Below are 14,930 nucleotides of genomic sequence, written 5' to 3'. Positions count from 1 at the left end.
GTCTCGTAATTTTCTGGGGTTCCTGTTGATAGGTGACATTGTATTGTGTCGTTATACGGGGTCGCGTGAGAGAGTCTTTTCATGTATGAGTAGGGAGATAGCTATAATCACATCGCAATACTTTGACGGCGAGTCGCACGATATCGAGGTCGATTCAAGTTGTGTTAGGTTCTCAATATATTCACAAAGAGAGTTTATATACAGGGCCTTCCATTCCAAAACACTGGCCAGTTGTGAGAAAGAAAAAGTGTACCGTAACGACATAAGGAAACATAAGTAGCAAATTGTGTCCAACCCAACCAGGGCATTTTCCCCTCCACCAACGCCGACGAAAGAAATCAAAAAAGGAGATATGAGATCATGACAATTGAGTATGGCGAGCCACTGCCATTGCGTGCAGCGACGAATCCGGCCGCAAACGAATGCCCGGCGCATAGCAGAGACTATACAACTCATCGACGTACGTCGCGGGAGTAGTAATAGCATCCCCAGCAGCAATGACCGCATCATGCGTATGTCCCACGTTTTGTGCAGCATTCTCATTAATCCGGGTGACATCGACGCGAACCTCTTTCTGGACGGTGATATCGCCCAGAACTGTGTTAGTCTCGACGAGCGACTCCTGGGAGTGACCGGAAGGAGGTGGTTGGTGTTTGCGCGTGGGCCAGAGTTTCAAGATAGTCGAGCGTGTGGCTGACATGACATCTGATTCGGTGACTGAGGAATTGGAGCGAACATCCGTGCAGAAGAATTCCTGGTTTAGCTCGCGCGAGAACCCGTCTCGATCAGCGATAACGTCGTTGACCTGTTGCTGTACACGGAAGAGGCGGAATGGGGTGAAGGTGAAGTCGGGATTGGGTACTTGGGTGTCGAGGGGTGCGACGACACAGAATGTAAGAAGGGTACATTGGGAAGCGTGCTGGTGTTCTTCGGATCGTCGAATGGCAGTCCGGCACGGCGCGAGAAGAGGTCTTGACGAGAAGGTTGCGGCTGAACGCATCTCCTCTGGGAAGGATTTGGCGAGCGTCATGATGCCGAGGACTAGCTGCTCACGGAATGCTTCCATGCTTTTATCAGTCTGTTGCGCGGCTTTCGATTGGAGGTATTTCAGACATGTAATCATGGACCAGCCATCCATGTGGGAAATCAGATCGAGATGCTGCACAGAGAGACGCTTAATTAGAAGTGTAGATGAAGGAAGTGGGTTTCCGGTTCCTTTGGTGGTGAGAATTTCAAAGTGATCTTGGACGGTTGGTCGCATCACATAAGAAATGAGATGCACACCTTCTCCGAAGCCACGACTCGAGCTTGCATAATCACGCATATCGCGAAGATGCTCCCCCAAAGTCGCTTCGGGGACGTGGATACGGCGGGACATGGTTGATGTGACATGTTCGATGGTTGCGAATCGGAATCCCAGCGAGGCAAAACGGTTGGCTTCATGCTTCTGCAATTGCCGAACACTAAATATCAATTGACCTTTACCAGTCCGCAGCGATGAGCGGCCCACAGCGCGTGATAGTCGAGAGACGGGAATAGCGGTGGACAGCACATTGTCATAGAGGGTTCCCAGGTCAGACAGAGGTTGGCGAAGTTCGTCTGAAAGCTCCTGGGCCGTGACACAGAAAAGTTGTTTGAACAAGGTATCGAAATCCGTTTGTAGCTCGGTCTCCTTATCCATGACAACTCCGCGGGATAACACATGTTTCTGGATGGCTTGCCCTTCGGATTCGAGGCGGTTTCGCATGAAAGGAATGAGGTCTTTGACAACAGGCCAATTACGGCTAGCCCTGAAAGCCCATAGGAAAGTGGGATGAGTGCGAGTGAGGTCGTCGTCTTTGAAGGTCTATATGGAATAATAAAATCAGTATTGACGCAGTCTGATCAACAGGTAAGGAACCATACTCGGCCGATATAGTGATCGACAATCTTTCGTGTCGGTAGAAGGGCATGCGGTGTAACCATCACACGTCCAGTTGGATCAAAGTAGGCGCAGGCCAAAACGAGTTGGTGCGCTCGAGTAGTCGATCGTCGTCGATTACCACCAGCAACGATTGCACAGGCGGACAAAATCACGCAGGAGACGCAGGCCTGTGAAAGCTTGTTAATGCCGATTCGCCACTATGCAATGTTATGGAAGACTCACTAGTACGGCGCAGATAATAACGACTTGGCTGCGAGATAATTGAGTGCCATGCTGAATCGACTCATCACGCTCTCGATACGAAGTGCCCCCCGCCGCCGTCCAGTGCATGCCCGACACAGCAGCCGAAAGGCAACAAGCACAGATCCCTCGTCGCCACCAGCTATCCGTCCAAGTCGCCCTCCATCGGAAGAAGATACCCAAAGCCACGGTGCTGGAGAATACAGCAATGATAGCAGATCCAACCACGTTGGCGACGGCATAAGAGCACTTATAATTTGCGATACCCAATTGTCCCACATAGTGCATACCGCACACAGCGCTTCCAGTCAACCAACCTCCAATCAAGATGCGCAAATAGCCGGCTTTTTCTTCAACACCAACGGAGTAGAATGCCGTCAGTAGCACGATGACGGGAAGCACAAATGATGTACCGGTGAAGGCGACGTTATAAAGGATCTGAATATCCTTCGCTCCATGCCCGAGGACAATAGCTCGGTTTCCAATGAAATGCATGCACCAGATACCAATACCGCCCATTGTAATCGATGAGGTTAGTAACAGATACCTTCCATTTCTGTCAGCCATGCCGAATACTTTGTGTAAAAATGGGTTATAGCATACCAGTTGTAGAATCCCGACCTTGATGTCCTTCGATGGAGCAATTCCAGTGTTGTAGCACATCCCATCGAACTAATCACATAGGAGAGGAAGATATACCCCGCGAGGTATGAGACATGCATGGTGGTCGCATTATGGGAGGTTGTTCCGGACATATTGGTGGATGGCGTTGAAAAACGAGTTACAACGCGAGCATTGGCTGAATAGTGTCGACCCTCTTGCAGCAGGACAAGGAGGCGCAATAGCCCCGACCGACTTTGAGAGGGAGATGGCAACTATATTATAACATGAAGAGAGGGAGAGGAGAAAATCGCAGCGAAATATCAAAGATAATAGCGGAAGAAGTAAAAGCCAAGGAAAGGAGCGACAATCATGTAGTGCCAATAATTTGGGGTAAATTTTAGACCAAACAGCCTGGCCAGTGGTATCTTATAATAATGGACTTGAAAACACGCCCTCCCAGATGCAGACCTCCACTACGCTGACCGGGATTATCTCTCGCATCCCAACTCAAGGCTGGACCCAGTGCCAAAAGCCTAAGCTAGCAAAATGCAATCGGACAAATAACTTCCACCGTGGGCCAGCGATATCCGATCTAGAAGGCAGAAACGGATCCACTCCTTGGTGGGTAGCCTGCACTTGTCCCCATGAGACCTTTTTCGCGTGGCACTACGGAAGTACCGCTGCAGGCATACATCCACATGCCTTTTCAGTAGTACTGACTGCTGCTGTCAGCAGAGTACCAAGGGCCGTCAAGAGGGTTTGTCAGGTGGAAAGGAAGATGAACAGAGTTTCGGACTGATCGATGTGATCTCCCATCCCGTAAGATTGACGTTCAGCATGGGCCAAGGAAAGGGACCTTTAGGGCCATGGAGGGGGGATAGAAACCAAGCCTTGAGAATGGAGCTTGCAAGCGAGGGCCATTTTCGTCGTACATGAGCCAGTCATCTTTCGCTGGACTGGTATGGTGCTGATCTAGATCGGATCGTAGTGGGCAAGGAACTATGGGGCGGGGTCTTGCCGACGAGCGTATCAGAAGGCCCCACGGTATTAAAAAGGACCCAGTGCTTGAGATGCAGTGTCTGTGCATCGCCGGCCATTTGACGAGAAAGGTTGTCTCCGGCGCCATAATGTGATTGTTGCATTTGGAGACTCCTGCAAACTCAAATCGACCAGATAGCGCGAGCTAGCAGGGATTTCTTTTGATGAACTGGTTTGATTGACGTCTAAGCGACGACGAGCATGAACTGCACACGCACACTCTGGCCGTGCTCCATCCGGGCCCTCCGATGAATTGATTAATTGGGACGGCTCGTTGGGGCAACATTAATTTACTCGCAGCGCAGCTTCAGCTGCGCCGTGCTCCCAAGCGCGAATTGGGTCGATGCATGGCGGGTCCACGCAAAGAAAGAGGGGACCGAATGGGAGGACTGCATTTCTCGCAATGGCAATTGCATGCTCTTCGAACAGCCCGGTTGTTCTCTCTCGCCTGCATTGTCATCTGGATATGCAGGTCAGCGCTGGCCGCGACGATCAGTCACAACGTCGGTAAAGCTCCCGCTTAGCGTGTCAAACCAGCGCGTAGAATCGAACATGTCGATCGGAAGAATGATTCCGGAGCGTGGAAGGTTTCCGACCGAGTCCCCGGGCTCCAGAGAGCCGCAGCGGGCGCGAATCCATGAGCCAGAGCCATTCGACCAAGGAAGCTGGATTCGGACGTGCCTCGGACCATTCGTTAGTGAAAAGTCAACACGGCCAAGCGCGATTTCAGTCGCAGTGCGAGCACTAATCAATCAGGAATACCCAGCAATCAATTACATAGCACTTTGGCCTACCCACTCAGAGCTCCTCTCATTCACAGAGACTGATAGGGCCAGTTTTGGTGGCGCAGGGTTCTGTTCATGATAACATAGATCTCTCCTCGCTAGCGTGCAACTGGCCGAGGTTGGTGGTGGAGGAGGTTTTGGCTGGCCCATGGCTTGACGCCCAATAGTTCGGGCTTGGTTTCCCATTCGATCACTCTGTACGCTGGAGCGACCGGATCTGATCCATCGTGTCGGGCCTCTTTGGTATGTTCTCTGACAAACAAGTCCTCATGCTTTGAGTTCTCGTCGAAGTCATGCGATGTTGATGAGTCCATGCCTCCATGCCCATGGAACAAACATGCTTTCTCGGCCCAAGCCGAGAACCAAGAACCCACTCGACCCGGTCGCGGATTGTCGGATCGTCGGACGTATTCCTGCGTCCGCCGCGTCGGTTATCCCTTTCAAGCACGGTCCACTCTTCTCTGCGTGATCAGCAGAACGTTTTCGCGTTTCAAGTCGATATGTAGCATTTTCGCCGGGGCAGAGGTGGAGTGTGGATGAGTGGATAGCTGCAAGCGAGAGACATCGGCGGGTCAAGTTGTCAACCACATGGCAACTGTCAACCGTCTCTCAGGTGCACTTGGTCCACGATGTTCGTTTGCATCCCTGGGATGTGTCAATTGGAACTATGGATCTCTTGGCTCTTTCCTAACAACACGCGATCGAGGATTGGTGCTTTTGTCTGCAGAAAGCTCCAGAATAGAAACCACTTCTTGCTGACGCCGCCACTGAAGATTTCGTGAGATTCTTACTTGATGTGTCTTTCAATTGATATCTCACTAAGCGACTGGTCTAGAATCTAGATTGAAATCGCGTCTCGACAGGCGACCTAGGTCGGCCATTTCTGTTTGTGCAAGTTCTTTGACATTCTTATTTGGATTAGCTACTTTCTCTCCGAAGAAAGCGGACTAGACATGTCCTGTAGTTTCTACTCTATCCTCTTACCAAAGAGGCCAATTGATTAAGATCAGATCTATATTAGGCCTGAATCTGTTCCAAATCATGAGTCCATTCATTCTTTGATTAAATCACAGCAGTATCACGTATCATTATGATGTTATGCAGCCTCGTGGTCTTGGCTTCGGCTCATAGATCAAGTGCATATGCAATACATTAGACAGAAAACGGTCGGAGGTCAATTCGAGAAGCTCCGGAGTTCTAATTTGGTGAGACTGTAGGCTCAAAGCAACTAGGCAGCCGGAGACTCGAGAGGGTCGGAGATTTTAGACTCGTGGCAAACCTTAGCTCCATATTGTCATTTGATCTAAGCTTATTCGACAGCTCATATGTGATGCACCCGATAGACATGCCATCATCCAACTCAGCAACGTTTCTCAACCTGCCAAGATTGACACAGAACCTGCGGAGAACATGTCAAGCGATCCGATAGGGATTGTGATCTCCGCCTGCAGGATGCAAGCCATCGCCTGTGTGACATGATGATTCTCCTGGAAGCAACTATACCAGATCCTATCACTACTATCAGTCTATGTTTGGAACCATATACTTGGAACCAGGAAAAGAAAGTATGATCAATATCCAAAATATGAATTGAGAAATTTCTAGGGTACAGAGGGCCCCAGGCCGGATATCATTTCCTCTTGTTTTTTCTCTTATAACGCATATTAAAAGGTCACTCATCTGGACCTTACCATTCATATCCCAATTTATGCGGAGATATCAGCGACGGCCTTCTGGATAGCGGGGGGTTGGCGCCGCGGACGGTCAGGTCGTCGCGCTTCTGGCCATCCTTGTAGAACAGGAAGGTGGGCATGGCGGAGATGCCGTTGTTGGCGGCAACATCAGAGAGCTCATCGACGTCAACCTTGTAGAACTTGACGGAGGTGACGCTGTCGCTCAGCTTCTCGACGAGTGGGGAGACGGCCTTGCAGGGACCGCACCAGGTGGCGAAGAAGTCGACAACGACGGGCTCGGTGCTGTCCTCAACAAGCTCCTTCCATTGCTGAGCACTATAGGTAGAAGAATTGATAGTCAGCAGATATTCTCTTATTTTGTGTAATCACATTTCGACACGTTGGACTGTGGACGCAGGGAAGAGCAGCGTGACTCACCTCTCGATCTTAGTGACGCCCATTTTGAAGGATGAGTTGGTAAAGTGACGTTGAGCGATAGGCAGGCGGAAAAACGGAGTAGATGTGCGAGACAGAGGGGCCGAAAGGCGAGTCAAGTGGAATGTGGAAGGTTTCTAAAAGAGTAAAGTACTGTGAGCTTTAAAATTCAAGGAGGGGCAAGCCAAAGAGGGGCGATCGGATTTTATAGGGCGATGACGTTCCGCCAACACTAGCTTAGCTAAGAGCCAGCGCGGCTGAATCAACCGCTCATGGAGCCATCTAGCAGTGTCTGGCGCAGCTTTGACTGGGCGATCTGGGCGGTGTACAACGACTCACAGGGAACATGCTGAATTTGTCACGGCCTGATGCAACTTTTCGAATCAATTCGTCCAATTGCAGTGCTCTTTGGGAGTCAGAACAGAAAGGAGGTTGGGCGGGCGTCGATGGCAGAATGTGGATGGCGTGCTTGCTTACGAATTAGAGCGGTTCTGGATCAGCACCCGTGACTGATATTTAGGATCAATAATCAACTGTACAGCCATGGAATAGCTTGGATATAGGGCAGAATCTAATCTAATAAGCTGGACATCCTCATACATATTAATAGACTGAGTAATTGTCAGTTCATATTGACTCATAAAATGATGCCATCGCGTTGGCCATGCATGGCGACTGAGGCACCCTCGGCTTTTCAAATGCCGAAATTCAACTCCAAACGCCGGAAGTAATATTTTGTTTCACAAGACAACAACAAGACTTCTACATACTGAAAGGAAAGTACTACTGTACCACAAGCAGGACTCCAAGATCATATTTTTATGCGCTAAGGGATCAGTGATTATTGTATTATGAGACACGAGGCAAGCCCTATACATCGACTATTCAAGTGCAAAAATCACAACAGCCGTCGAGAACATTACTGGCCTCCTTGATTTGCGCACCGATCAGAAGAGAGACTCTGTTCAAATCTTCATCTTCCGCCTGTAGAATCACCCCTATGTTTCTTGTCTCTCGTTCATGTTCCTCGTTATATGGATCACGCTTCAGGAGGTGCTGCACCATGCGGGTATGCCAGTAGCCCGTAAGGAATTCGATTAATGGAAGGCCAAGCTCGTCAAATGTTGCTTCAAACTCAAGCATTAGCTGCTCAAGCTCTTCAATCCCCTTCATACACTCTTCTCGGATCTCCGCAATTTCTTCCTCGTCTCGACCCTCTATTTCATCTGCAGTCTTCCTGTCGCGGGACCCAAGTACACCGTCAATTTCAGTACAACAAGTGTGCTTGAGACCCAGGGCATCGAATGTTAGACTTCTGATGACATTCTGCACCATGGTTCGGTCTAGATTCACCCATCCGATAATCGAGCATAGCAAGCGCCGAAGCCAATATGAAGGCACCGAAACCTGGAACCAATGATGCCACCCAAGCACTTGTCGCAGAGCCACTGAGATGACTGTGCATCCATAAGGGCAACAAGCACATCTGCAGTTGTCCGCGACATAAGGAGAACGAAAGAGGTCTTTTCTGTGCCTCAAAATCTTGTTTTCCCAGCTTGTCCAGTAACCGGGAATATCATCAGGTCGTTGAAATTCCAATGCACCGAGAAGAAAGCCGACGAGTTGCACCGTAACCAGATGTGCAGTCTTTGCATTGGAGAGGGGTAAATTGCGATCAATATCTGCGCCCTTGGAGAGAAGCCACAGCATCCTTTCAATACCTTCCTCTCCACCGACGTATGAATTATACACCTCCATCAATGGTGTGACCCCATGGGGGCTTGGCGAGTCAAAATTCGTGAAACCCACTTTCAATAATTCTTCCATTACTCTAGGCTGAAGTGACCGGTGGTCATAAACCGAGACATAGTTGCTCTTGACCATAAGAGAGGAGTCAACAGTTTTGCCACGGGCAGCCAGCGCTGCACAGATTCTCGAAGCATTCATGTCAGGGACTGCCTTCTCAGGTGCATGGAATGCTTGCAATTCATGTGCGGGAAGAGATGATTGAGCCAGTTTCCAGAGTCTCCATCGGCGCCTGGCAAGCTCATTCGCGAACAGTGACAGTAACTTTGGCGAAGCAGCAACTTGCAAGTCAGATATACTCAACCCACTGCCCTTCTCTAAGAGTAGTTTGTTGGAATAGTAAAACCTATTGAACTCCACGTCCTTCTCAATGAGGGAGCTGGGGCAGCCCCAGAATGAGATCAAGGTTCTCTTACCAATAGTCGCTCCTGCGTCAAGAAGAATCTTCATACCATCTGGCCATCCAAACGCCAGCTGAAGTAAAGAACATCCGCACACTTGGTCATTGGAAAGAATCCGACCAGATTCCAAGCCGGAAAGCAGCTTCTGCTCTAATTCTTGAAATATGATCTTTGCAACCTCGGGAACAACGAGTACTAAAGATCCGGTGAGCCTTTCAGTCAATGGGTATGAGGCAACAACGAGTGATACATACGCTCTCTGTCTCTGGAGAGGATATACTTTATGTTGTATCGTTCAATATGGTTCAAGGTCCCATTGTCCAGGGTACAAGGACCCCCATGAGCAACGAGATATGAAGCCAGCGCATATTCTTCCTCCTGAAACCTCGTAAACCGAAGCAATCCTCTTAAGGCTCCTTGACTAAACGTGTTATTAGGCCGCGAACCATTGTCGACAAGGAACCTCGTAAGCTTATGCAGCCCAGGAAGTTGTTCTCGCGTGGTTGCTATATCAAACGGAACCAACGCCTATGATATATTAGCTTTTTCTTGATCACAAAACCGAGTGCGTGCGTGCATACATCGACATAAGACACCATGTTGTAATCGCGGGGTGCATAGTCTAAGTAAAAGATATCCGACGGCTTCGACTTTCCAGCAGAAAATGCTTGTTGAACTTGGCGAATGCAGTTGTCGACAGTCTGGTCAAATTCAGAGATAGTCGTTCTTTTCAAGTCGAAAAATTGGGTGATTTGCAATTCGAGAGTGCTTCCGTTATAGTTCAACAGTGTTTGTACACTTAAGGATGGCGCGATAGAGAACCCCCCGGCACCTTTCGACAGTGAGAAGGACGCCGTGACGGCGACTCGAAGAAGAGTACTAAGATATTTGAATGATTTTGCTGTAGTTTCTGCTTTATTATTTGGCTTGGGGGTATAGGGCAAGATTTCATGGCCAGCAGAATCAGAGGACGTCGTAATAGCGAGTTCTGAGGTCGAAGTCCTTGTTGTAATTTGTGTCTCTGCAACTGACGTGTTGTCATGACCACAGTGGCTGTCACACCACGATTTAAGTAATGCTGGGGGTGGCATTCCCTCGGGATATTCCTGTAGAGTGATGCGCTAGACATCCAATCAGCAATGTAACCAGTACCCAGCATGTCTCGCTCGATAGATGACCGTACTATCTGCTGCACCTCCGCAAGAATAGCCTCTTGCATCAATCCCAACTGATTCATCTTCTGCGTTGAATGTCTAAAACCCCATAAGTCCCACATACACCACACAGCTTAACCCGATTATAACCACTTACATGCTCAAAGTAGTCTGCAGAGCATTATGAATCCCATCCAAATCATCAAACATCTCCTTCAACCCATCCCTCCGAAACGGATAAACAACCCTCTTCAACTGGCCCTTAATCTTCTCTGGAAGCCCATCCGAAATAACCGGTAAATGCCGCTCAATCGTCGCCTTGAGTCTATTCACCATCCGCTGCAAACCCAACGCCTTCTCCGAGAGGTCCTCTGCAAGCTCGGGGTTAGACACTTGTGCATCCTCGATGATGTCCCGGAGAGCCTTGAGCGGTCTTCGCAGACTCTCGGCTTTGGATTCGATTCTTTGCGCATCTTCGTCGTAGCTCTGGTACGCTTGGCAGAATGTTATTAGATGTTGGGCTATTTGGAGGCCCAGTGAGATTACTCCGATTGCGCTGCTGGCGGCGGAGAAGGGGTCGCCCATGTTTTGATTATAATGATATTTGGAAGGAATACAATGAGAACTAAAGAATTAAAACGCTCCATGACAAGGGGAACAAGGGTCTTCTTGTGTTCGGGGATTTGGGCTTAGCCGCCCAAGATGCACTGCCTGGCCAGACTAACTGGGTCCGTTGCACGGCGCCAATCACTGGCCAACGACTTGCATATCCCAGCGAAACGAACAGCAGTCGGCGGCTACTGAAAAATAAGTATTGGCTCTGGTTGGACTTGAGACTATTTGCTCAGTTGCAACTCAGAATGGCAAAGGGGGCTAAATAATAGGTCTAAAGAGGGCCAAACATGACAACTGAAACAAGCACAATTTCTATGAGGCTCTGCCTAGGGACATCGAATCTGCAATCCAATCCAGAAAAAAAGATGTATTAAAAACATCACCAACCGGGGCTGACAAGAGCGAGGAAAATCACTTGTCAATCGAACACGCAGGCTTTGCTAGACCAAGCTACATATGTGCGAAGGGTCAAGGCCATCCGGCAAGGCAGAAAGAGCAAGGGGCAGATACAGCCTTTATTCAATATCGGCAGATCCTGGGGCTATGGAAACACGGAAGATTGGATTTATGCCTGGGATAAGGACTTGAAGCAGAACAAACAGGGGGCAAGTTGGGGGGTATCAACAAAATCGAAGTGTAATGGTAACAACAACGGTACAAATTGACAGGCTCGGCAGGTCAAACGCGGAGATGGAGGGGGGTGGGATAGGGATGGGATGAGGGGAAGCGTGGTGAAAGGGTTCTATTACAAAAACAGGAAGCGTGATCGATGAACTCAGCGTCGCGTCGTAGATGATGGCGATCGCTGCGCCCGGATCACATCACAGAGCCGTAGCAGTCTTTGAACAAAAGAAATCAACAAAGCAAAGGACTAAAGGAGTGTGGGCTATGCAGGAAGCATGCAAAATTGGTGGACTCGATGGCCCGAATCTCCGTGTGGAGAGAAAGCAGATGCGAAACGATGCCGGAGAATTACTCATCCTCGGCATTGCAGATAACACCATGGACACTAGCCACGCGCTGCGGTTGAGGAGTAGTGGTCATCAACTTGTCTCCATCCTGGTCCTCTTCCACGTAGTCCTCCTCAGCAGAAATGGGAGACAACGAAGGGAAGGTCTTGAGTATGGCAGCCGTGGACTTGGGACGAGAACCGGGGTTGACCAGGATTGGCCGGCGGGCGACATCGCTGTGGTGCCAGGTCTCCGCGGTCTTGTTGGCGTCGTTCGCAGAAACATCATCGTTGTCTAGTAGCTCCGGCTCGCCCATGATGTTGCTGCTATCTCGACGGAAATCGATTGAGTCACGGACATCATCGTGTGTCTCGACCGGGCTGTCCATGGCGGCGCTAAACGAGGTCATGGGGCGGATGGGGCTGCTGGGGGCCTTTTGCGACATCCGGCGGAAGAACTGACCCGACATCCATGATCCTTCTGAATCGATAGATGCCAAGGACTGAGAAAGGGGAAGGTTGTCAGCTTCGTCGAAGCTATCGCCTAGGGAGAGATGGCGACGGTTCTTCGGGTTCACAATATCAACGCCCACAAAGGGAGGAGTTGGGCCGTGCAGGAAAGTGGTCCTTTCTTCGTTTTCTAGCGAGGACTCGGGCACCTGCTCAGGGATATCTGGCGATTGAAGACGCGAGTCTGGAGGGGACATGGGCTCGTCGCCAAAGTGTTCTGTGAATTTGGAATGCGGGCGATTCACGGTGCCAGTAGCAATGAAAGCTCGGGGAGGAATAATGGAGGGTGGTGGAGGCGAAGACTGGGTTTGAATGCGGTAGAAAGACTCGTGAGAAGCGTTAGAGACATCAGGACTCGAGTCTTGGAATCGTTCCTTGTATCGTCGCTTGATTCGGGATGAACCACGTCGGAAGAGGGAAGTGATGGTGTTTCCTCCTCGGCGACCGCTGGTGTCAGACGGGCGACGCTCGGAGATGTCGGAAGCAGAACCAACACCATAGGTTTGGGAATGGCTGGGACTGCTGATTCCATGTCGGAGAGATGACTGAGATGGAGAGAGGGTGGTTCGCGACATGCCCATCTCATGCGAGGGAGCAAAGCTGGGTCGGTTGGCCAGCTTGGGTTCCCGGATGGATCTGTCGTCAATGTTCCCAATTACATGGACACTCTCAAGCGACTCGCGCACGGCATCCTCACTCTCCTTCGACTCATCCTGTAGCCATGTACCCGACTGCTCTGCAGGTGCTGCATCTTCGGACTCTTCGGACTCTTCAGCTATGGGCTCCTCTACAATGATATCATGCTGCTCAACTGCAATTGCGTCGGGAGCTTCGATGGCGGGAGCTTCTTCGGGTTCAACCTCCTGGGTCTGCCGGGTCTCTTCAATCGCCTGCTGACGCTCTTCTGCGGCTTGCGCATCGGCGCGTTCCTGCAACTTGCGACGTAGCTTTTCTTGGTCTTCCAGCTGTTTCTTCTCCCGACGGCGACGGTCGCGTTCGAGTAATTCTCGCAGAGTACTAGCATCCAAAGAGTCCGCCAGTTCATTCACACGCCGCCTCGAGTAGTACAAATCGTCCCCGGAGGTGGTTCGGGTCGGGTGTCGCTCACTGTCCGGTCCTCCAGGGCCTGTTGTAGTATTGTTGCTTCGCGTGGTGGGTAGACGTGGTGTCTCGACATAACGGACCACGGGACGCGGAGTCAATGCAGCAAACGCGTTGACCTTGTAGGTGAAAGGATCGGAGACGTCCGAGATGGAAGATGCGGCCGAGTTGCGAATAGACAGACTGATATCTGACATATAGCGATCAGCGCGTCGCCCACGATGCCGGTGTTCATAGTCGCTGCCTACGGGTTGAGTTGATCGGCGTGGGATATCGATTGGGGTGGACGACAACAGCTTGATCTCACGCTCGCGCAAAATCTCATGGGTCTGTCGCTTGCTTTTGCGAAGCTTGTTAGGTCCGCTTTGGTTCTGCCTCTTCAACAGGGATCCTGCCCTTGACATCGGTCGCGGGTAGGTCTGTTCTGGACCGGCGCGATCATGGTCAGCCTCGGACAAGCGGCGGTGCTCGATAGAGGAAATCGGACGCTGCGACGAGGTTGTCTGGCCAGTTGCCCCCTGGCTGTCGGAGCCATCACCACTACGCGACCAGCGTCTGCTGTGGCGTTTGGAAACCCGGCGGGAAGGTTTACGGCCCAAGGTTGGTTCCGCGACGGGAGCGGGCGAATCGTGCTCGTGCTCGTGCTCGTCCAGGGCATGCTGAAGCACGCTGGCCTCATCGGCGCTCACTTGAATCGTGTGGCGCTTATTCTTGCGACCAAACGGCCATATCGCCATGGGGCGCGGTGGTGCAGCTCGCGGCCGCAGGGTCGATGTTGGTCGGAGAGATCGTGCAGACGGGCGACGGGATTCATCGAGGACACGAGGGAGCAAAGCGGGCCCGAGGGCAGTTTAGTGAACTGTGAGAGGTGCCGACTAAATGGGGTGGCAGCGCAGTCGATGCAGAACCACCGGCGTCATCAGTGGGTGTGGAGCTGGGGTGGGAGAGAGCGAAAAGCGCGAAAAGGGCAGCGATCGTAGACGGTGTGTAGACGGTGTGAGTGTGGTCTGGGCGAAGGGGGGCAGGGTGGGTGGGAGGAGAGAAGAAGCACTAGTTGGGCGATAGTCTGTACTACCTAGCAAGGTTCGATAGAAGAAAGTTTTTTTTGAAGGTAATGGGATGAAGAGGAAGAAAGAAAGAAAATAAGAAGAGGGACGAGGTATGTAGGAGTCGAAGCGGGTTGGCTGTGAATGGCAAACTCACTACCAAGTTGGGTAGGAATGGTGGCGAAGAACGGAGAATAGAGGACACCAGAGCATGGGAAGATGCCCCAAAATAATAAGAAGATGATCGGATTTGGGTCACGAAGAATAAAACCGTGAGTAATGAATCGTTAGTTAATTAATCGACAGAGTCGCTGGTTAACTAACTCGTCCTCCATCCGAATCAACAACGAGCGACCAGTCCATCGGCGGGCCAGACCCTTGGGTTGTTTTGGTTTTCCCTAAAAATAAACCCACTTGGACGCTCCTTCTTCCTCTCACGAACCCACTCGAACCAACAAATTATTATTATTCATCCAGTACGACTGGACTGTACTTTCTTCAACCCTGCAGCCCATCAACATCAGATTGGACTCTGTCACACAGGTACCTGGTACCTGCTGGATCGATGCACGACAGCCCCCTTCGATACATCTCTCCTACCAGATCCAGACCGACCAGGATATCCAGTGCCGAGAACGCAGCGATACCTG

General features: G+C 50.7%; 5 protein-coding genes across 5 annotated transcripts; all 5 read right to left on the bottom strand.

Moving 5' to 3' along the window:
- Window positions 1-358: 358 nt before the first annotated feature.
- Window positions 359-2,683, bottom strand: N7458_012345 (uncharacterized protein; the record flags this gene model as incomplete). The annotated part of the gene is made up of 3 exons (XM_056915727.1): window positions 359-1,846; window positions 1,906-2,091; window positions 2,147-2,683. The coding sequence occupies 3 exons, from the start codon at window positions 2,681-2,683 to the stop codon at window positions 359-361; spliced, it is 2,211 nt and encodes a 736-aa protein (XP_056760481.1).
- A 1,595-nt stretch (window positions 2,684-4,278) lies between these two features.
- N7458_012344 (uncharacterized protein) lies at window positions 4,279-4,740 on the bottom strand (the record flags this gene model as incomplete). The annotated part of the gene is made up of 2 exons (XM_056915726.1): window positions 4,279-4,549; window positions 4,604-4,740. The coding sequence occupies 2 exons, from the start codon at window positions 4,738-4,740 to the stop codon at window positions 4,279-4,281; spliced, it is 408 nt and encodes a 135-aa protein (XP_056760480.1).
- A 1,537-nt stretch (window positions 4,741-6,277) lies between these two features.
- Window positions 6,278-6,724, bottom strand: N7458_012343 (thioredoxin family protein; the record flags this gene model as incomplete). The annotated part of the gene is made up of 2 exons (XM_056915725.1): window positions 6,278-6,599; window positions 6,702-6,724. The coding sequence occupies 2 exons, from the start codon at window positions 6,722-6,724 to the stop codon at window positions 6,278-6,280; spliced, it is 345 nt and encodes a 114-aa protein (XP_056760479.1).
- Window positions 6,725-7,583: 859 nt separating this feature from the next.
- Window positions 7,584-10,644, bottom strand: N7458_012342 (uncharacterized protein; the record flags this gene model as incomplete). Its single annotated transcript, XM_056915724.1, has 5 exons — window positions 7,584-9,100; window positions 9,160-9,433; window positions 9,487-10,026; window positions 10,089-10,158; window positions 10,217-10,644. 5 exons carry the CDS (start codon window positions 10,642-10,644, stop codon window positions 7,584-7,586), a joined length of 2,829 nt encoding a protein of 942 aa, XP_056760478.1.
- A 1,002-nt stretch (window positions 10,645-11,646) lies between these two features.
- N7458_012341 (uncharacterized protein) lies at window positions 11,647-13,971 on the bottom strand (the record flags this gene model as incomplete). Its single annotated transcript, XM_056915723.1, has 1 exon — window positions 11,647-13,971. One exon carries the CDS (start codon window positions 13,969-13,971, stop codon window positions 11,647-11,649), a length of 2,325 nt encoding a protein of 774 aa, XP_056760477.1.
- Window positions 13,972-14,930: the final 959 nt, after the last annotated feature.

This window comes from Penicillium daleae (genome assembly GCF_028827525.1).
Source record: "Penicillium daleae strain IBT 16125 chromosome Unknown utg000009l_segment0_segment0, whole genome shotgun sequence".
Classification (NCBI taxonomy): domain Eukaryota; kingdom Fungi; phylum Ascomycota; class Eurotiomycetes; order Eurotiales; family Aspergillaceae; genus Penicillium; species Penicillium daleae.
Note: the sequence above shows the minus strand (reverse complement) of the source record. Positions and strands in the feature narration are given on the sequence as shown.